Below are 21,948 nucleotides of genomic sequence, written 5' to 3' on the forward strand. Positions count from 1 at the left end.
AATACTTTGCCATGTTTCCTTTTCTCTGAAATATGTAAAGTAAATTACAAGCATCAGGGTATTTCACCTATAAATATTTAAATACGCTCCTCTAAAATATTAGGATATTTTTCTATATAGCCACAATATATGTCATCACACATAACAAAATTAATAAATATTTCTTCATATCATCTGGTGCATACTCCATAGTCACATTTTCTCAATTGTTCCCATAAATGCTTTTTAAACAGTTTTTTTAGCATGGGGAACTATATTCAATATCCTGTGATAAACCATGATGGAAAAGAATATGAAAAAATTATATATGTATGTATGTATATATATATAAAAAACTGAATCACTTTGCTGTACAGCAGGAATTAACACAACATTGTAAATCAACTATACCTGAATAAAATAAAGTAAAAACAAAAACAAACAAACAAAAAAACCCAGAGCCAGTCAAAAGCTATACATTGGATTTGGTTATTTGAACTTTTTAAAAAATAGACTATTTTTTAGAGCAGTTTCAGGTTCACAGCAAAAATGAGCAGAAGGTACAGAGATTTCTCGTACCCACCCTGCCCTCAACATGTACAGCCTCCCCAACCATCAGCCTGGTGCAACAGAATGGTACTTTTGTTACAATCAATAACACTACATTGGCACATCATTAGCACCAAAGTCCATAGTTCGTATTAAGGTTCACTCTTGGTGTTGAACATTCTGTGGCTTTGGACAAATGTATCATGACAAATATCCACCATTATAGTATCATACAGAATAGTTGCATTGCCCTAAAAATCTCTGGTGTCGGGTGTTAGGACTTTTAATTCTCTCTCAATTTTAAATTTAAAATAGAATTCCCTCCCTTCCCCTCAGTTGTTTTTCTTGACATTGACTTGAAGAGGCTAGGCCAGTAATGATCCTAGAGGATTCCCCCTGTAACAGTTAACTTTTCTTGTGGTTGTCGTTCGTCTTCTTTCTCTAACTCTTGTAGTTTTTGTAAACTGGAACTTAGGTCTGAAGGCTTGATTAGGTTCAGGTTAAATATTTGGGAGCAGAATCCTTGATAGGTGACCCTGTGTATATCACATTGCATCAAATAAGGAAGCCCATGATGTCTGGTAGTGCTAAGAAAATTGAGTACAGTTGACAGCCTGTAAAGTAATGTTGGAAAGTAATATTTTCCCCTTTGCAAGAGCAAGTAACTATGGGGGAACTGGAAACAAATACTAGTGGAGTGTGGAATCGTGCCTATAGCTCCAATTTCCCATCAGCCTTTTACTCATGTGTTTTAACATCTTTGCTTGAGTCACTTATTTCATTAGAAGTTGAAAAGTGGTTATTTTTCTAGTTCTTTTTACATTTATTGTTGACCACCATTCTTTTGAAAAAATGAGCTTTTTCTCATTAACTAGGGTTATTTGGTTATCCTCAAATGTTATCCTAAAATAGAATTCCTCAGGGAAAGAGAAGACACGTTTGATTCTCTCTTTTAATTACTACTTTTCAGAGTAAGACACTTGGGGTGATTCTGACCTGTTTGCCCTCACATCTGTTCATTGCCCTTCCCTGCCTAGGGGAGGAGAAGCTGACCCCTACAAGCCCCCTCCCCTGTCTCTGTCTCTAATACCGGAAGAATGAGGGGGAGGGAGGTCAGATCTGGAGTATTCCCCTCCTGCCCATCCACTCCCTTGAGTTTCTAGAATTTAATAACATTATTTTGCTTTCGTCTTACTGATTTATTTGTAATTTATGGGAAGTGGTGCTGGTTTTTTGTTTATGAGACTGATATCAAGTCTCCTTTTAAGACGCAGTTAAGGAAGAGTAATGCATAGGTAGGGCACAGAAGAGGCAAGAATTGTGTAGGCATCTGTGGATGACTGAAGATTAGGAAACTGCTCTAAGCAAGATTGAGTGTTGAAATCAGGGCAGTGGCAATAGGATTGAGCCGAGGGACTGGGTAAGTTATTAGGTCGGCGGAGTAGACGTAGTGCTGAGTGGAGGTAGAGGACTCTGGGATGCTGTCCTGGGTCCTGGCCAGGTGACGGTACAGGACAGTGCTGTTCACCAAGATGGGGGAGACAGAGGAGAGGCACATTTTTCATTTCTCTTACTAGTGGAGAATCAGGTTCAAATGTTAAGTAGAATAGACACAAAGTCAAAACTTGCATGTTTTTTACAATCATCTGAAGAAGATACAGATTTAGTATGATAAAATAAGGTTTATGTATAAAATGCAAGTGTATTTTGGGTAATGAGCTAAAGTATAGGAAAGTGAGTGAAAATAGTTTCCTTAATGGAAATTCACTAATGACCCATTTTACCTTGTTGTAGTCCTCAAAACGCTTGCATAACACTTTGTATGAAGTAGGTGCCCAATAGGAATTTGTTAAATTGAGTCAAAAAATAAAATCGCTCTTCTGTTACTGTGCCCTGTAATGTTTGTTACTAATGTCTGTTTTCTAAAGCAGTATTTTTCTGTCTCTTTAATCTTCAGGGATTCTTTGATTAGCAGGGTTGCAAAACTCAACTTTATAAAAAAAATTTTTTAGAACGATAGGGTGCCTACAGCCAGTGACTTGATTATTTTTTACAATTTATCATCGAAGAGCAGCTTTCTAGGATTTAATTAAATACTTATATTTAGGGCCTATTATAATGAGCTAAATCAAGATTTAACCACTACCTTTACATTTTTGTAGAATGGCTTTAAGTGTCATTGTATGTCCGAATCTCATCAGAGACAACTGTTGCTGGCTTCAGAAAATCCTCAGCAGTTTATGGATTATTTTTCAGAGTAAGTAACTCAAAGCCATCCTTATATCATAAGCTTTATTCAGTTGGACATTTAATAGATGCTTAATATTTAATATATTGGAAGCTCTGTTTATTCCTTACGTATTAATGTGATAGCTGTATTATCTTTGTGCTCAGTTTTTGTTTTGACAGTTTATCATTGTGTGGAATTGTTAAAAAAGTATGTCTTACAAATCCGTCTTTCTTCCATTCACTTCAAACATATGAAAAACCATTGCTCAGTCTAAAACAATTGTGGCTAAGAGCACAGGTCTGGAGTCAGACTGCTTGTCATTAAGTCCTTCAAAGCTGGGCTTCTCCACTCAGGAGCTGTGTGACTTTGGGTGAACTTATACGGTTTCTCTGTGCTTTAGTCCCCTCATCTGTAGGTTTTGTACCTTTCAAGTATTGTCTTTCCTTCATAGGGTTTATGCGAAGATTAAATGAGTTAATACTTTGAAAGTGTTTAGAAGAGTGGTCAGTACTCGATTAATATTAGCTGTTAATTATTATTATTACAATTAATATTTAGTCTTGCCTCCATCCCTTTCTTTCTTTCCAGGGTTTTAGACCTTTTGGTATTAAACCCCAAAGACTTTTGTTTATGTGGGTTATAGCTTGTAAATTAGGGATTAAAACTGAGACATTAAAAAAAATTTATTCATTTAAAATCACAATATAAGCCTATTACAGTTAAAATAACATTTTTACATGAAAATTAACTATATTTTCCAACACACAAAAAGCACACAAAAAAATAAGAGTGGTGGTGTTTTACATTTTTGCAAATCTCTTCAGTGTCTGTCTTCATAGAACACAGTTGTATTCTCACATCTGCTTCTACCTTCATTCTCTTCTGAAACGTTGCTTGGTTGAAATACATAGAGAAAGTCCAGCTTTTACACAGATGTGTAGTTGGAAGCAGGGGGAGTATTTTAATAGCCTTTTCACATAATTTTGGCTATTCTTCTATGATACTACATTGAAACACAATGGCGTGGTAGTTTCTTAAAGATTAGTTGCAATGTGGAATCAGAAACCATATAGCAAACCTTTTTTTTTTTTTTTTTTTTTTTTGCGATACTCGGGCTTCTCACTGTTGTGGCCTCTCCCGTTGCGGAGCACAGGCTCCGGACGCACAGGCTCAGCGGCCATGGCTCACGGGCCCAGCCGCTCCACGGCATGTGGGATCTTCCCGGACCGGGGCACGAACCCGTGTCCCCTGCATTGGCAGGCGGACTCCCAACCATTGTGCCACCAGGGAAGCCCCTAGCAAACCTTTTGTACTCTATGACATTAAAATCCATGTGATCTTTTACTTGAAGTGGATCTTGTACCCATGTATGGTTTTGTAACATCACACATCAGTCATTTGGAAAATATTGCTTCATTGAGTTACACAGGTATTCTGAAATTCTGAATGGTGATACATTTTATTATGCAATATCATAAAATCATATTCACTAATGTCAACTCAGTGCTGCCAGAAACATCTTTAAGTATTGGGAAGTATGTCAGACTCATTGTGGCGGATACTAGTTTACCAGAATTCACATTTTTTGCTTGAAAGCACAAATTTTATCATTGGCAACAAATACTGTCAGTTGTTTTTCTTGACCTGACAGGCTCACTTTGTTTATTTTTGAGAAAATATCTACTGAATACTTAATTTGAAATAACTATTGTCTATATATCTGTCATTTCTCAAATATCAAGTGATGCTTTCATGTCTCTGTGCCAGATGGGAACAGCCTTCTCTTTCTCTTCACCTGTAAACATCTTGGTCAGAATGTATATCTTATTCACCTATGTTTATCTGTCACTTAACACAGTGTGCTCAGCTCAGAGGGACACATTAAGTGCCAACTTCATGTTTTATATCAATAGAATGGGATAATTATGCCACATTCAGTAGCACTGAGACTCCATGAACAATCCGCTCCAAAGATGTGTGGTCACTTTTGCTGTGCCACCTTTACCAAGACAAAAAGTTCCAACTCCAACTTGACTTTTAACTTTAATTCTTGAAAGCTGTAATCTTTCAGGATTTTTCCCTTGTTCAGTTTTTAAAAGTTCGGAACAGATATTAACATAGATGTTTTATATATCATGTGCTCATGCAAACTGTATGATGGCTTAAATTTCAGGAAGGTGATGCTATGTATTTGTAGAAATCACCTTAATGCTTTCCCTCCCTGCTTTATTAGGGAATTCCGAAATGACTTCCTAGAACTTCTCAGGAGACGCTTTGGTAAGTATCTTAAGTCTTGTGCACATAATGACTTTATAATTTCATAATCTGCTCAGGGTCAGCAGTGTCCTAATTTCTTCTTAGGAACCAAGAGGGTTCACAACAACATCGTTTACAATGAGTACATCAGCCACCGAGAGCATATCCACATGAACGCCACGCAGTGGGAGACGCTGACAGATTTTACTAAGTGGCTGGGCAGAGAAGGTAAGAACAAGACATGATGTGAACAGTTGTTATATGGCTGCATTGCAGGGAGGGAGAGAATGATCATATTTTCTGTGTAAATTTATGAAAAAGAGGATGAGTAGGGCAATTAGAAACTGGCGGAGAGGAGCATAATCTTCCAGGATTGATTTTGTGCGCTGCAGGTGTGTAAGAGCGTCTGGAGTGATTCTTTCAACAGTGCAAAAGTACATCACTGAAGCATCCACTCGTTAGGTTAAGGACCAGTACCCGTCCTCTTCCACTTTTCCCACTACATTCGTTGCACTTTTGGAAACTTTTGTTACCCCTTCTTAAGGCAGTTTTTAAATTTGCTGCCTCTTTTTCCATTTCTAATAGGATGGAAAGTTCAGGAAGAGAACAGAGAAAGAAATTTTGTATCAGGGTATTAGTTATTGAGTGTGTTTCTTTATTCCATTTTGGGGAAGATTTCTGCTTGGTTAAGTTAGAATATCCTGTACTCAGTGGATGTTAAGTACTTAGAGACAGTTGAATAATTGCTAAGCAAGATAATGCTTTTTTTTAATGTTTTCCTTGTTTAAATGTGTTGCCTCAACCTAGTCAAAAATCAAAATAATATTTCTTTTCTCTTTAAAGAGATAAAATATTCCAATTAAAGTCTAAATGTCACTAACTGTAAATATGGAAAATTCACGTGCTCTATGAATTTGTGTATTTGAATGTGTTTGAATGAGTGTATTTGAATGAATGAGTAAATACTGCAGAGAGAGACCACATTTATATGTACTTTCAGCTTTGATTGTATTCAAAATTATAGTGTCCGTTACTGTTTGTTTTTTTTTTTTTAAATCCATTACTTTTTTTAAGGCTTGTGCAAAGTGGACGAAACACCAAAAGGCTGGTATATTCAGTATATAGATAGGGACCCTGAGACGATCCGCCGGCAGCTGGAACTAGAGAAGAAGAAGAAGCAGGACCTTGATGATGAAGAAAAAACTGCCAAATTTATTCAAGAACAAGTGAGAAGAGGTCTGGAGGGGAGAGAGCAGGTGGGCATCATCAAGAGAGGGAATAGACAAAGGTCTGAAGAAGCAAAATCGCTTGTTTGTTTAAGCCTTGAACGAGTTTTGTAGGAGAAAGGGCATAGCCAAGTATAAAAGTCCAGGCTGTGGAGTTGAGACAAACCTGGGTGCATTCCTGACTTACTGACTTCACAAGTTTGTGTAATTATGGAATCTTCTAAACCTCAGTTTCCTCATCTCTAAAATAGAGTCAGTACCTAGTGGCAAAGACATAAACAGAGCGTTTCAACTGATTATAATTAATGCAGTGCTGGGGATGAACACAGTGTGTGAGAACACAGAGGGCTGGCACTTGCTCCAGCCTGGGGAGGACCTAGAATATTTGGAGGTAGCTACATCCCCTAGGCTGAGGAGTCTTGAGGAATTAATGGGTAAAATCCAGGTAGATGGGGAAGGGAAAGCATGATAAAGTTGGTTCAGGTGTTAGAATAACTCGATCAAGGCATTTATTCCAACAGACATGTATTGGTCACCTCCTCTGTGCCAGGCGTTCTTCTAGGCACTGGGGATACAGCCAGTGGACAAAAGATAAAAATCTCTGCCCTCAAGGAGCTTACATACTAGAAGTTGTGTGTGAGCAGGAAAATACAGCCTAGTGTGTATGTGAAACTACTAGCCATTTAGTATTTTTAAAAACTTTTTATTGTGGTGTAGCACACATGAAGTAAAGTGGATGATGTGCGTTAATCTTAAGGTTACAGCTCGATGAACTTTCACGTATGTGTGTGTCTTTAGATGGATGGATGGATGGATCAATAGATAGGTAGTCCATGTGGCCACCACTCAGATCAAGATATGGAACATTTCTAGTATCCTAGAAGGTTCCCTCATGCCCATTCCCAATTAATATTCCTTGTCCTCTAAGAAGAAAGCACTGTTCTGATAAATACTATTGATTGTTGGTTAGTTTAGTCTGCCCTTGAACTTTGTAGGAATGGAATCATCCAGTTTGTTCTCTCTGTGTCTGGCTTCCTTAGCTCACCATAATGTTCTGTATGTGTAGTTAGTCTACATCCTTTCCTATCAGTGCTTCACTCTTTTTTTTGATTGATGTATTTCATTTTACGAATATAATACAATTTATTTATCCATTCTCCTGTTGAGAAGCATGTGGCTCGTTTCCAGTTTTTAGCTATTATGAATACAGCTGCTCTGATCATTGTTGAGCACATGTTGTATAAGCCGTTGAGTACAGAGTGATGCAGGAAGTAGCAGGCGATGAGAATTAAGATACCAGTGAGGATCACTTTGTGAATCAACTTTTGTACCATGTTGATTGAACTCTTTGATAAGTGAGAGAGTGAGTGTGTGTTACGTTACTTACATTAACATGCATATTGTCACACAATCTTTTAGAAGTTTTCTACATTAAATTAAAACAGGAACAGTGCTTAAACTGCTGTAAATGTGAAATTTAAACTCCTTAAGACTGAAAGCTTTTTATTCTCTTGCTTTTTAAAAATTTAAATCTTCATTTTCAATAGAGAAAATATTATAACTTCCTATCATGGAAATCACAAAGGATTCACATCTTGTACTGAGGAAAGAGGTTTACTTTTTGGAATAACATTATTGCTCTGTAACATTTTAGCTTAATATTGCTAAAACCTTCAAGTTAATTGTACTTTTCAGGTGTAAACAGTATCTTTACCCAAAAAGCAGGGGAAATTCTATTGATCAGTGCTTCCTCATTCTACATTTAAACTTATCAATTTTTTCAAAGTAAGATCATGTTCTTTTGTGTTCCTTTGTGAAATAAATCCTACATGGACATTACCTAACAAAATATTTTAGCTAGATCTCAAGGTCATCCTTCTTATTTATCAGTAGTAACAACAATTAACATTTATCAAACACTATGGCAGGCACTATGCTAAGTGTTTTATTTATATTATCCTAATTAACCCTTATCATAACTCTAAATATGTAGGTTATCCCTACTTTAAAGATGTAATGATTGAGCCTTTAGGGAGATGATGAGATTGACCGAGATGACAAGGCTCATAGGTGGCAGAGGAGGATTTTATACACAGTCTTCTTCGAGTCAGTCTTAGACCCTTGATCATTACACTAAATCGTACTACAAAAGAGAAAGGTTTTGCTGTTTAAAGTAATCCTCTAGCTAAGATTCCTAGAGTTTATTGCTTTATGTTGTTGTTTCCTGCTTAAATTGTAATAGAAATAAAAATGTAGGTAAACTTCTGCAGTTCGGTACAGAAAAGCTACTTTTTTCCCCCCGTAGAATAATTCTTTATTGGAGAATATTTGCAATACATATAATTTCTTAATTAGTATCTTAACCATTTTAGGTAGCAAGTCATAATTAAGGACTATTGAATATTGATGGTAAATGCAGTTGTAAACCAAACCTTCAAACTTTTTTTTTTTAAAGGAAGTCCCTGTTTTTACGGAATTAAGCAGAGAAAATGATGAAGAAAAAGGTAGTTTTACTTTTCTTTCTTCCTTTTTTAATATGGATGCTTTTGTATTGGCTCTGCCAAAAACTAGCAACATGTTTGGGAGCAAGAGGTGTTATCTGTCTGGATTATTCTCCTCAGTAAAATGAAAAGGTGATAACAATGAATTGGATGGAATGCCTACAGCAACAAGTAACCAGACTGAGTAAAATGAGCCTAAACAATAAGGAAATACCTTGCCATACCAAGAGTCCCAGAGGTAGGATGGTTCCGGATGCCACACTATCAGTAGCTGGACACAAGGTGGCTGCCGGCAGTCCAGCCATCATATGCAGACCCAGTATTGTCCAGAAGAAGACAGAGAGCATCTCTGTCCTTTGGAGTCCCCTGTGAGCAAGGAAACTTTTCCTAGAAGACCTTCTTCCCACCAGCAGACTTCCTTTTGAATGTCATTGACCAGACTGTATCACATGTCCACCTCAAAAATAGTCACTTGGAAAGGGAGTGGAATTATTTTCATTGGTTTAGACCAAAGAGCCTTACTAATCACCTCCCATAGGTCCCACCCCCTAGTCCCATCACCTTGGGCATTAGGTTTTCAGCATTTGGATTTGGGAGGGGACACAAACCTTCAGACCGTAGCGTCCTCCAAGCCATACGTGAGTGGTATGGACACCCAAACAAAATTGGATTCCTGTTACTAAGGGGAGAGGGGCAATGGAGTGGGGAAGTGGCCAAGGCTGTCTGCTACATCATGTGATGGTCTTTCCCAGCTCTGTAAGCATCAGTCCAGTATATTTTACAGGAGTTTATGATCTCTGGGTAGGAGCATTCCAGCTCTCATGTATTCAAAATGTCCATGAATTTCTACATAGCTGCATTGTGATATTTATTATAATTTTCATTATAATTTTGTTTTATTATATCTGATGTTTTATTATAATTTTCCTGAAATATATATGGAATACCAATTCTTTTCTTCCAGTTACATTTAATTTGAATAAAGGAGCGTGTAGTTCAGGAGGAGCATCTTCCAAATCAAGGTGAGCTATGTGAACAGGTATCTTAGAACCTGAAAATTTTGATGAAATGTTGATTACTACATTTTAAAAGGTGCAGAACTGTGAATTATTTTTTTCTGGTTTTTATTTTCATCTCTTTTTCCTTTTTGTTTAGTGATTGTTTTGTTTTGTTTTATTTTCTTAGGAACTGGTTTTTTTCTTATTTGCCTATGATGAGCTGATTATATCTTTTAAGGAAAAGCTCATTTTCATTAAATGCTTCACATGGTAAACATTAGCTTCTCCCTGAAAGCTTCTCCACTTAAAGGTTCTTTCTGTGCTATGGCAATACTATTCAGTTTTCTGTCATAGCCCACTATGAAGTTTGTTAACTGGAGTACACACTTCTTGTTGTACCTGCTCTATTATGATTTTCTGAGAACAGAGACTAACTTATTCAACTATCTCCTTAGCACCTAGTAGAATATAAGTGCATTAGTAGACACTCAGTAATAATTGCCTTCCCTTCTAGATGGTGTGGTACTGAGCAAGACTTGACCAGCCTTTTCTATAAAGAGCCACATAGTAAATATTTTAGACTTTTTGGCCATGTGTCTTTGTCATCACTTAACTCTGCTCTCAGAGTGAGGATGCAGCCATAGATGCTACATAAGTGAATGAGCTTGGCTGTGTTCCAATAAAATCTTACTTATAAAAACAGGCAGCAGACTGGATCTGGCCCTCAACTGCAATTTTTCAAGCCCTGGTATGGCACGTAGTCAGGTATTTATATCTACTTTTCATGTTCTCTTCTCTTGCAGTTCTCATATATTCTTTCATCAAATATCTGTGCAGTACTTATGATGTGCAGTGCATTCAGTTTGGTTATGGAGGTGAAAAGGTAAATCAGACAGGATATTCAGAAGGGCACTGTATATTCAGTATCTACTGGAATTTAGTTTTAAGCTGGGTGATTTGCTGTTTTACTTAATATTCCACATGGTGCTTATTTAACCTAACTCAGTTTTTTGTTGGTGGGAGTTTTTTTTTCTTTTTGGTTTACAGGCTAGTGGTTATTTGCACGACTAAGTAAGTGTCTAGGAGAATTGAAGGAAATGGGCAGTCTGAGTCAGCAGTGCCTAACTGCTTCAGGATGACTTGCCAACTGTCTTAACTTAGATCAAAGTGCTTCAGTAGTAACATCTATATTAGATATCATGAAGAAATTGGTTAATTGGGTTCTATATATGGTACATTTGAAAAGAAAATTTCTTTTCAAAATATTGCTGTGATATGACCAGGAAGACAGACTGCAGTATATCTTAACACATGCCATATAGTTTTGGACCCTTATGTGTTTCTATTTTCCTTTATTATTTGTTATTCCTAAGTGTAGATGAATGCTGAGATTGGTCCCACTGGGCCCCAAATTGATCGCCCTTATGTTAGTTTTCTATGGCTGCTGTAACAAGTTACCACAAACTAGTTGGCTTGAAACAGCAGAAATTGATTCTGTCTCTGGAGGCCAGAGTTCTGAAATCAGTATCCTTGAGCCAAAATCAAGGTGTCTGCAGGCCTGTGCTCCCCCCAGAGTCTCTGGGGAGAATCTGTTACTCACCTCTTCCGGCTTCTGGTGGCTGCAGGCATTCCTGGGCTTTGGGTTACATCCCTTCAGATTTATCTCTGCTCTATCTTCGCATCACCTTCCCCTCTGTGTGTCATCCCCCTCTGCTTCCCTCTTTTTTTTTTAATTTATTTTTTAATTTTATTTTTATTTATTTATTTGGTTGGTTGGTTGGTTGTGTTGGGTCTTTGTTGCTGCACGTGGGCTTTCTCTAGTTGTATCGAGCGGGGGCTACTCTTCGTTGCAGTGCGCGGTCTTCTCATTGCAGTGGCTTCTCTTGTTGCGAAGCTTGGGCTTTAGGCGCGTGGGGTTCAGTAGTTGTGGCTCGCGGGCTCTAGAGCGCGCGGTCTTCTCATTGCAGTGGCTTCTCTTGTTGCGAAGCTTGGGCTTTAGGCGCGTGGGGTTCAGTAGTTGTGGCTCGCGGGCTCTAGAGCGCAGGCTCAGTAGTTGTGACTCACGGGCTTATTTGCTCCACGGCATGTGGGATCTTCCTGGACCAGGGATCGAACCCATGTCCCCTGCATTGGCAGGCGGATTCTTAACCACTGCACCACCAGGGAAGTCCCTGCTTCCCTCTTAAAGGATGCATGTGGTTGCAGTTAGAGCCCACGCAGATAATCCAGAATAATCTCATTTTAAAATCTTTAACTTAATCCCATTTGTAAAGACGCTTCTTCCAAATAAGGTGACATTTGTAGATTCCAAGGATGAGGACCTGATAGCTTTGGGGGTCTGCTATTCAACCTATTATATCCCTATGCCAAACTGTGATTTAGTAAAAACATTAGTTTTATTTGACCAAGTTCTGTGACTTCAGTCTCAACTGTCTATAATAATGTGAAAATAGTGTTGCAGATAATACAATGGAGAGACTAAGTTTTCTTTTTCTGAAATTATGGTATATTTTTTTAGAGGTTGGGATTTATTTTCCTGTTGATTTATATCTCTTATATATTTAAAACCCAGAATAACTTAACTAAGTTATCTAGATATCAAAAATGGATAATTTAGGCTGTGTAAGGCACAAAGATAAGCCCTGCTTCCCCATTGCTGGAACAAAGATTACTCAGTTCTCACTTCTGTTTTTCCTTTGGGCTTCCCTGTCTTTTTTTTTTTTTTTTAACATCTTTATTGAATATAATTGCTTTAGAATGTTGTGTTGGTTTCTGCTGTATAATGAAGTGAATCAGCTGTATGTATACATATATCCCCATATCCCCTCCCTCTTGCACCTCCCTCCCACCCTCCCTATCCCACTCCTCTAGGTGGTCACAAAGCACTGACCTGATCTCCCTGTGCTATGTGGCTGCTTCCCACTAGCTATCGATTTTACATTTGGTAGTATGTATATGTCCATGCCACTCTCTCACTTTGTCCCAGCTTACCCTTCCCCCTCCCTGTGTCCTCAAGTCCATTCTCTATGTCTCTGTCTTTATTCCTGTCCTGCCCCTAGGTTTTTCAGAACGATTTTTTTTTTTAGATGCCATATATATGTGTTAGCATACGGTGTTCCTTTTTCTCTTTCTGACCTACTTCACTCTGTAGGACAGACTCTAGGTCCATCCACCTCACTACAAATAACTCAGTTTCGTTTCTTTTTATGGCTGAGTAATATTCCATGGTATATATGTGCCACATCTTCTTTATCCATTCATCTGTCGATGGACACTTAGGTTGCTTCCATATCCTGGCTATTGTAAATAGTGCTGCAGTGAACATTGTGGTACATTACTCTTTATGAATTATGGTTTTCTCAGGGTATATGCCCAGTAGTGGGATTGCTGGGTCATATGGTAGTTCTACTTTTAGTTTTTTAAGGAACCTACATGCTGTTCTACATAGTGGCTGTATCAATTACATTCCCACCAACAGTGCAAGAGGGTTCCCTTTTCTCCACATCCTCTCCAGCATTTATTGTTTATAGATTTTTTGATGATAGCCATTCTGACCAGTGTGAGGTGATATCTCACTGTAGTTTTGATTTGCATTTCTCTAATGATTAATGATGTTGAACATCCTTTCATGTGGTTGTTGGCAATCTGTATATCTTCTTTGGAGAAATGTCTATTTAGATCTTCTGCCCATTTTTGGATTGGGTTGGTTTTTTTTTTTTGATATTGAGCTGCATGAGCTGCTTGTATATTTTGGAGATTAATCCTTTGTCAGTTGCTGCGCTTGCAAATATTTTCTCCCATTCTGAGAGTTGTCTTTTCATCTTGTTTATGGTTTCCTTTGCTGTGCAAAAGCTTTTAAGTTTCATTAGGTCCCATTTGTTTATTTTTGTTTTTATTTCCATTTCTCTAGGAGGTGGGTCAAAAAGGATCTTGCTGTGATTTATGTTGTAGAGTGTTCTGCGTATGTTTTCCTCTAAGAGTTTTATAGTGACTGGCCTTACATTTAGGTCTTTAGTCCATTTTGAGTTTATTTTTGTGTATGGTGTTAGGGAGTGTTCTAATTTAATTCTTTTACATGTAGCTGTCCAGTTTTCCCAGCACCACTTATTAAGGAGGCTGTCTTTTCTCTATTGTATATTCTTGCCTCCTTTATCAAAGGTAAGGTGACCATATGTGTGTGGGTTTATCTCTGGGCTTTCTATCCTGTTCCATTGATCTATACTTCTGTTTTTGTGCCAGTACCATACTGTCTTGATTACTGTAGCTTTGTAGTATAGTCTGAAGTCAGGGAGCCTGATTCCTCCAGCTCCATTTTTCTTTCCCAAGATTTCTCTGGCTATTCAGGGTCTTTTGTGTTTCCATACAAATTGTGAAAATTTTTGTTCTAGTTCTGTGAAAAATGGCATTGGTAGTTTGATAGGAATTGCATTGAATCTGTAGATTGTTTTGGGTAGTATAGTCATTTTCCCAATGTTGATTCTTCCAATCCAAGAACATGGTATATCTCTTCATCTGTTTGTATCATCTTTAATTTCTTTCACCAGTGTCATATAGTTTTCTGCATACAGGTCTTTTGCCTCCTTAGGTAGGTTTATTCCTAGGTATTTTATTCTTTTTGTTGCAATGGTAAATGGGAGTGTTTCCGTAATTTCTCTTTCAGATTTTTCATCATTAGTGTATAGGAATGCAAGGGATTGCTGTGCATTAATTTTGTATCCTGCTCCTTTACCAAATTCATTGATTAGCTCTAGTAGTTTTCTGGTGGCATCTTTAGGATTCTCTGTGTATAGTATCATGTCATCTGCAAACAGTGACGGTTTTACTTCTTCTTTTCTGATTTGGATTCCTTTTATTTCTTTTTCTTCTCTGATTGCTGTGGCTAAAACTTCCAAAACTAAGTTGAATAGTAGCAGTGAGAGTGGGCAACCTTGTCTTGTTCCTGATCTTAGTGGAAATGGTTTCAGTTTTTCACCATTGAGAATGATGTTGGCTATGGGTTTGTCATATATGGCCTTTATTATGTTGAGGTAAGTTCCCTCTATGTCTACTTTCTGGAGAGTTTTGATCATAAATGGGTGTTGAATTTTGTCAAAAGCTTTTTCTGCATCTATTGAGATGATCATATGGTTTTTCTCCTTCAGTTTATTAATATGGTGTATCACATTGATTCATTTGTGTATATTGAAGAATCCTTGCATTCCTGGGATAAACGCCACTTGATCATGCTGTATGATCCTTTTAATGTGCTGTTGGTTTCTGTTTCCTAGTATTTTGTTGAGGATTTTTGCATCTGTATTCATCAGTGATATTGGCCTGTAGTTTTCTTTTTTTGTGACATCTTTGGTTTTGGTATCAGGGTGATGGTGGCCTCAGAGAATGAGTTTGGCAGTGTTCCTCCCTCTGCTATATTTTGGAAGAGTCTGAGAAGGATAAGTGTTAGCTCTTCTCTAAATCTTTGATAGAATTTGCCTGTGAAGCCATGTGGTCCTGGGCTTTTGTCTTTGGAAGATTTTTAATCACAGTTTCAATTTAAGTGCTTGTGATTGGTCTGTTTATATTTTCTATTTATTCCTGGTTCAGTCTCAGAAGGTTGTGCTTTTCTAAGAATTTCTCCATTTCTTCCAGGTTGTCCATTTTATTGGCATATAGTTGCTTGCAGTAAGCTCTCATGATCCTTTGCATTTCTGCAGTGTCAGTTGTTACTTCTCCTTTTTCATTTCTAATTCTGTTGATTTGAGTCTTCTCCCTTCTTTCCTAGAAGAGTCTGGCTGATGGTTTATCAATTTTGTTTATCTTCTCAAAGAACCAGCTTTTAGTTTTATTGATCTTTGTGATTGTTTCCATCATATCTTTTCATTTATTTCTGATCCGATCTTTATGATTTCTTTCCTTCTGCTAACCTTGGGGGTTTTTTGTTTTTCTTTCTCTAATTGCTTTAGGTGTAAGGTTAGGTTGTTTATTTGAGGTTTTTCTTGTTTCTTGAGATAGGATTGTGTTGCTGTAAACTTCCTTCTTAGAACTGCTTTTGCTGCATCCCATAGTTTTGGGATGTTGTGTTTTCATTGTCATTTGTTTCTAGGTATTTTTTGATTTCCTCTTTGATTTCTTCAGTGATCTCTTGGTTATTTAGTAGTGTATTGTTTAGCCTCCATGTGTTTGTATTTTTTACAGGTTTTTTTTCCTGTTATTGATATCTAGTCTCATAGTATTGTGGTTTGAAAAGATACTTGATACGATTTCAATTTTCTTAAGTTTACCAAGGCTTGATTTGTGACCCAAGATATGATCTGTCCTGGAGAATGTTCCATGAGCACTTGAGAAAAAAGTGTATTCTTTTGTTTTTGGATAAAATGTCCTATAAATATTAGTTAAGTCCATCTTGTTTAATGTGTCATTTAAAGCTTGTGTTTCCTTATTTATTTTCATTTTGGATGATCTGTCCATTGGTGAAGGTGGGGTGTTATAGTCCCCTACTATTATTGTGCTACTGTTGATTTCCCCTTTTATGGCTGTTAGAATTTGCCTTATGTATTGAGGTGCTCCTATGTTGGGTGCATAAATATTTACCATTGTTATATCTTCTTCTTTGGTTGATCCCTTGATCATTATGTAATGTCCTTCTTTGTCTCTTGTAATAGTCTTTATTTAAAGTCTGTTTTTTCTGATAATGAGAATTGCTACTCCAGCTTTCTTGTGATTTCCATTTGCATGGAATATCTTTTTCTCGCCCCTCACTTTCAGTCTGTATGTGTCCCTAGGTCTGAAGTGGGTCTGTTGTAGACAGCATATATATTGGTGTTGTTTTTGTATCCATTCAGCCAGCCTATGTTTTTGGTTGGAGCATTTAATCCATTTACATTTAAGGTAGTTATCAATATGTATATTCCTATTACCATTTTCTTAATTGTTTTGGGGTTTTTTTGGTAGGTATTTTCCTTCTCTTGTGTTTCCTGCCTAAAGAAGTTCCTTTAACATTTGTTTTAAAGCTGGTTTGGTGGTGCTGAATTTTCTTAGCTTTTGCTTGTCTGTAAAGGTTTTAATTTCTCTGTCAAATGTAAATGAGATCCTTGCTGGGTAGAGTAATCTTGGTTGTAGGTTTTTCTCTCTCATCACTTCAAATATGTCCAGCCACTCCCTTCTGGCCTGCAGAGTTTCTGCTGAAAAATCAGCTGTTGACCTTATGGGGATTCCCTTGTATGTTATTTGTTGCTTTTCCCTTGCTGCTTTTAATATTTTTTCTTTGTATTTAATTTTTGATAGTTTGATTAATATGTGTCTTGGCGTGTTTCTCCTTGGACTTATCCTGTGTGCGACTCTGCACTTCCTGGACTTGATTGAGTATTTCCTTTCTCATATTAGGGAACTTTTCAACTATAATCTCTTCATATATTTTCTCAGTCCCTTTCTTTTTCTCTTCTTCTTCTGGGACCCCTATAATTCAAACATTGGTGCTTTTAATGTTGTCCCAGAGGTCTCTGAGACTGTCCTCAATTCGTTTCATTCTTTTTTCTTTATTCTGCTCTGCAGTAGTTATTTCCACTATTTTATCTTCCTGGTCAGTTATCCGTTCTTCTGCCTCAGTTATTCTGCTATTGATTCCTTGTAAAGAATTTTTAATTTCCTTTATTGAGTTGTTCATCATTGTTTGTTTGCTCTTTAGTTCTTCTAGTTCCTTGTTAAACAGTTCTTGTATTTTCTCCATTCTATTTCAAAGATTTTGGATCATCTTTACTATGAGTAGTCTGAATTCTTATTCAGGTAGACTGCCTATTTCCTCTTCATTTGTTTCATCTGGTGGTTTTTTACTTTGCTCCTTCATCTGCTGCATATTTCTGTGTTTTCTCATTTTGCTTAAATTACTGTGTTTGGGGTCTCCTTTTCACAGGCTACAGATGAGTAGTTCCCGTTGTTTTTGGTGTCTGCCCCCAGTGGGGAAGGTTGGCTCAGTGGCTTGTGTAGGTTTCCTGGTGGAGGCGACTGGTTCCTGTGTACTGGTGGATGAGGCTGGATCTTGTCTTTTGGTGGGCAGGACTGTATCCGGTGGTGTGTTTTGAGGTGTCTGTGAACTTATTATGATTTTAGGCAGCCTCTCTGATAATGGGTGGGGTTGTGTTCCTGTGTTTCTAGTTGTTTGGCATGGGGTGTCCAGCACTGGAGCTTGTGGGTCGTTGAGTTGAGCTGGGTCTTAGCGTTGAGACGGAGATCTCTGGGAGAGCTCTCGCCTATAGAGATTACATGGGGCCGGGAGGTCTCTGGTGGACCAAAGTCCTGAACTCGGCTCTCCTACCTCAGAGGCTCAGGCCTGACACCCAGCCGGGGCACCAAGACCCTGTCAGCCACACGCTGTCTTTGGTTTTCCGTCTCCAGGCACAGCCTGGCCTCCACACACCTCCGTGTCTCCAGGAAGGCTTGGCACTGGGCCCGGTCTGACAGGTAACTAATGAAGATTCCAGCTGTGTTCATACACATGAATAACACTGCCTGGGCTACAACTCATCAGCTCAGTAACTCCACTTCGGGGTGGCTTCCCTGTCTCTTAATTGCACACATGCTCACTCCAGTTACTGAAAGAAGAATCCTAGGGCTGTTCTAGAAGACTTCTGTTCCATTTCCAGTCTGCTACTGTTCATTTCCTGCCTTGATTTTAACCTCATTTGACCCTGTCTCAATCTCTTACCTTTCTACTAGAATCTTTTTTTGGGCTGGAGGGGCATTATTGGTACAGCAGCTGGTGTAAGATTATCATACAAAGCAAAGCTGGAAACAAATTGCCTATTTTCTGTTTTTTTTTTTCTTCGGCATGTGAGCCTCTCACTGTTGTGGCCTCTCCCGTTGCGGAGCACAGGCTCCGGACGCACAGGTTCAGCAGCCATGGCTCACAGGCCTAGCCGCTCCGCGGCATGTGGGATCTTCCCGGACTGAGGCATGAACCCGTGTCCCCTGCATCGGCAGGCGGACTCTCAACTACTGTGCCACGAGAAAAGCCCTCAATTTTTATCATTTGTATAATTTTTGTTTTTCTAGAATATTCTTTTCAACGAGGTATTCAAATTTATTATCCGCTTTATTAATCTTTTAGAATACTGTCCTTCATCATGTCTCATCAACATTCTTTATATTTTTCATTTATTCATTTTAGCTCTAAGAGCTTCTTTTCTAAAATTTAATTAATTAATTTTTGGCTGTGTTGGATCTTCATTGCTGTGCGCGGGGGCTACTCTTCGTTGTGGCGCGTGGGCTTCTCATTGTGGTGGCTTCTCTTGTTGTGGAGCACGGGCTTTAGGTGCGCAGGCTTCCGTAGTTGTGGCACGCCGGCTCAGTAGTTGTGGTGCATGGGCTCAGTTGCTCCGCGGCACATGGGATCTTCCCGGACCAGGGATTGAACCCGTGTTCCCTATGTTGGCAGGCAGATTCTTAACCACTCTGCCACCAGAGAAGTCCCTCTAAGAGACTCTTGATATCACAAGCAGAAAGGATCTTTCTGAACGTCAAATCTTACCATGTCTTTCTCTTGTTAAAGACTTTCAGCAATTTAAGCCGTCGTCTATATAATAACCTCTAGTTACGTTTACAGGCGTACCACCTGCCATCTGCACCGCGGCTCTGCTAAGCCATTTGTCTCCTACGCACTCTGTGGTCTCACCCTCGCTTGCATCTACTGCTCTCTCTCCGTGCAATGCCCTCCGTATCTGTTCTCCCACTACATCATGAGATCCTGATGGGCTGTTCTGTTCATCTTCTTATTCCCGATGATTCTCACATTTTAATCATTTAGTAATGCTGAATACATTTGCTAAATAGAAAACTTTATTTTTCCCATTCAGTTTAGTTTTCTTGTGTGGTGAAATATACATAACATATGTTATGTATATTTTAACCATCTTTAAGTATACGATTCAGTGGCATTAAGTAGATTCACATTGTTGTGCAACCATCGCCGGTATCCATCTCCAGATCTTTTCATCATCCAAAACTGAAACTCTGAGCCCACTAAAAAGTAACTCCCCACGACACTTCCCCTTAGCCCCCGGTTACCTCTGTTCTACTCTTCTGTCTTTATGAATTTGACTACCTCATTTGAGTGGAATCATACCGCGTTTGTCCTTTTGTGTCTGGCTTCTTTCATAAGCATAAGCATAAGCATAAGCTCTTCGGGCTTTCTCCATGTTGTGGCATGGATCAGAATTTCGTTCCTTTTTAATCTGAATAATACCCCACTGTATATATAGACCACAGTTTGTTTATCCATTCATCTGTCAGTGAACATTTGAGTTGTTTTTACCTTTTGGCTCTTGTGATTAATGCTCTTCCGAACATCGGCGTCCAGATACCTGTTCAAGTCCCTGCTTTCAATTCCTTTGGGTATTTACCTGGAAGTGGAATTGCTGGATTGTATGGTAATTCTGTGTTTAACTTTTAAAAGGTTTTGCACAGCAGCTGCAGTATTTTACATTCCCACCAGCAATTACACAAGGGTTCCAGTTTCTCCACACACTTGCCAGTGCTTGTTATTTTCTGTAATTTTTTATAATAGCAATCCTAATGAGTGTGGGTAGTATTTCATTGTGGTTTTGATTTGCAGTTTCCGAATGATTAGCGATGTTAAGCATCTTTTCATGTGCTTTCTGGCCATTTATAGATCTTTGGAGAATTGTCTATTGTCCATTTTTAAATTGGGTTAAATTTCCAAGCTGAAACAAATACCAAAATATTGAGTAATTTATAGATGTGTTTGACGACTCACTGTTGATAAAATTTGAGGAATCACGGAGAATGTGAGAAGATGCAGAAAGCAGAAGAATAAGCAAATGTTTTTTCTAAAAGTGGAGAAAAATCTTCAGAACACAATAGTAGCTAGCTTTTCCTAGTGATTATAGTAGGAAATAGGTGGTTTGTGAATATGTAAGGAAGAAGTAATTACTAGACCCCAAAATAGCCACGTAATCCTTCTGCTGGGATTATTAGTGCCCGTTATATAGACATATTGTGGTTGTTTATGATCTGGAATTATTGCTAAATTCAGTGGATTCCTAGCTCAAAGTACATTTAACTCTAAAGAATATTTATTTTGAGTAGCATGTTGAAGAGTCTATCTTTATTTGGACTTAATCTGTTCACAACCAATGTATATTATTTACAGTTGTCACAAACCTTAGAACTTAAAAATATGTCAGAGGATTGAATTATGGGACAAAACCTAGTAAGTGAAATATCGCAAGGGTAAATTTAAAGCCTTCCAGTTAGATAAAGAGAGAATGGCTTCCATGAAGACAGAGTGTGGGAGTCCTGACCTGCAGCCTCCCCATATAAGAAGCAGGGATTTCAGTTGACTGCAGGCTCCACTGGGAGTCCTTACAGTCGTCCGGCTGCTAATAAAGCTAATGCTGCCTTTAAATGCCTAAAGGAAAAGGTCCAAAGAGTGGAAAATATTAACTCTACTGTATTTTCTATAATCACGCTTTTTTTCTTGTTTCCATGGTAGCTTTGTGCAAATATGTGTTCTTTGTATTTTACAAGTATGACAAATTAAATAATTAGACTGATAATATTCAGTGAGTCAGCAAATATTAATGGAGCATCTATTTTATCTGAGTCACAAGATAGTTACTGCTACTTTACAGGCGGGAAAAAAAAAAATATATATATATATATGTGGATATATATATTCTCTCCCCTACTGTGAGAGAGGAGTCATATATACAAATGATTACATACCAGGTGGAGTGGGATGCCTGCCCCAAAGTGCTATGGCGGTTCAAAAACAGCAAATTCCAAGAAGCCTCATGAAGAATGGATCTTAAAGAAGTTTAACAAATGGAGATAAATGGAGAGACTATTTTAGGTATAAAAGAGGCATGTGCAGATTTGCAAAAGCTTGAAGCACAGGGCATGGCTCAGTCAATAGCAGATTGTTCAGAATGACAAGTATACGTAATAAATCAGGGATGGCATTCTGGGACCTGTGGTGACAATTTTATGATGACACTCAGAAATGTAGAATGTACACTGACGATGTTAGGCAATTGGGAACGATAAAAAAAATTTTAATTGGATGTTGAGATCTTTGCTTTAAAGAAATAGAACTGATAACAATGTGCTGGACTTCTACCAGCTGTTTTACAAACATCTCACTTAATCCTGCCGGTCGAGCTAGAGTTGGGTCACATTACTACCCCCGTTTATATGTGAGGAAATGAGGCTTAGAAAAG

General features: G+C 38.1%; 1 protein-coding gene across 2 annotated transcripts in view; it reads left to right on the top strand.

The window, feature by feature from the left end:
• Nucleotides 1-21,948, top strand: part of KIN (Kin17 DNA and RNA binding protein) — a 37,787-nt gene that overhangs the window by 1,230 nt on the left and 14,609 nt on the right. Inside the window, exons 2-7 of one of the 2 annotated variants that reach the window (XM_033409104.2) lie at nt 2,691-2,785; nt 4,992-5,035; nt 5,120-5,242; nt 6,089-6,270; nt 8,696-8,744; nt 9,706-9,763. In XM_033409104.2, coding sequence (XP_033264995.1) covers nt 2,691-2,785; nt 4,992-5,035; nt 5,120-5,242; nt 6,089-6,270; nt 8,696-8,744; nt 9,706-9,763 — 551 coding nt within the window. The remainder of the gene's footprint in view (nt 1-2,690; nt 2,786-4,991; nt 5,036-5,119; nt 5,243-6,088; nt 6,271-8,695; nt 8,745-9,705; nt 9,764-21,948) is intronic. The other variant, XM_049705818.1, reaches the window with a different exon arrangement.

This window comes from Orcinus orca, chromosome 2 (genome assembly GCF_937001465.1).
Source record: "Orcinus orca chromosome 2, mOrcOrc1.1, whole genome shotgun sequence".
Taxonomy (NCBI): Eukaryota; Metazoa; Chordata; class Mammalia; order Artiodactyla; family Delphinidae; genus Orcinus; species Orcinus orca.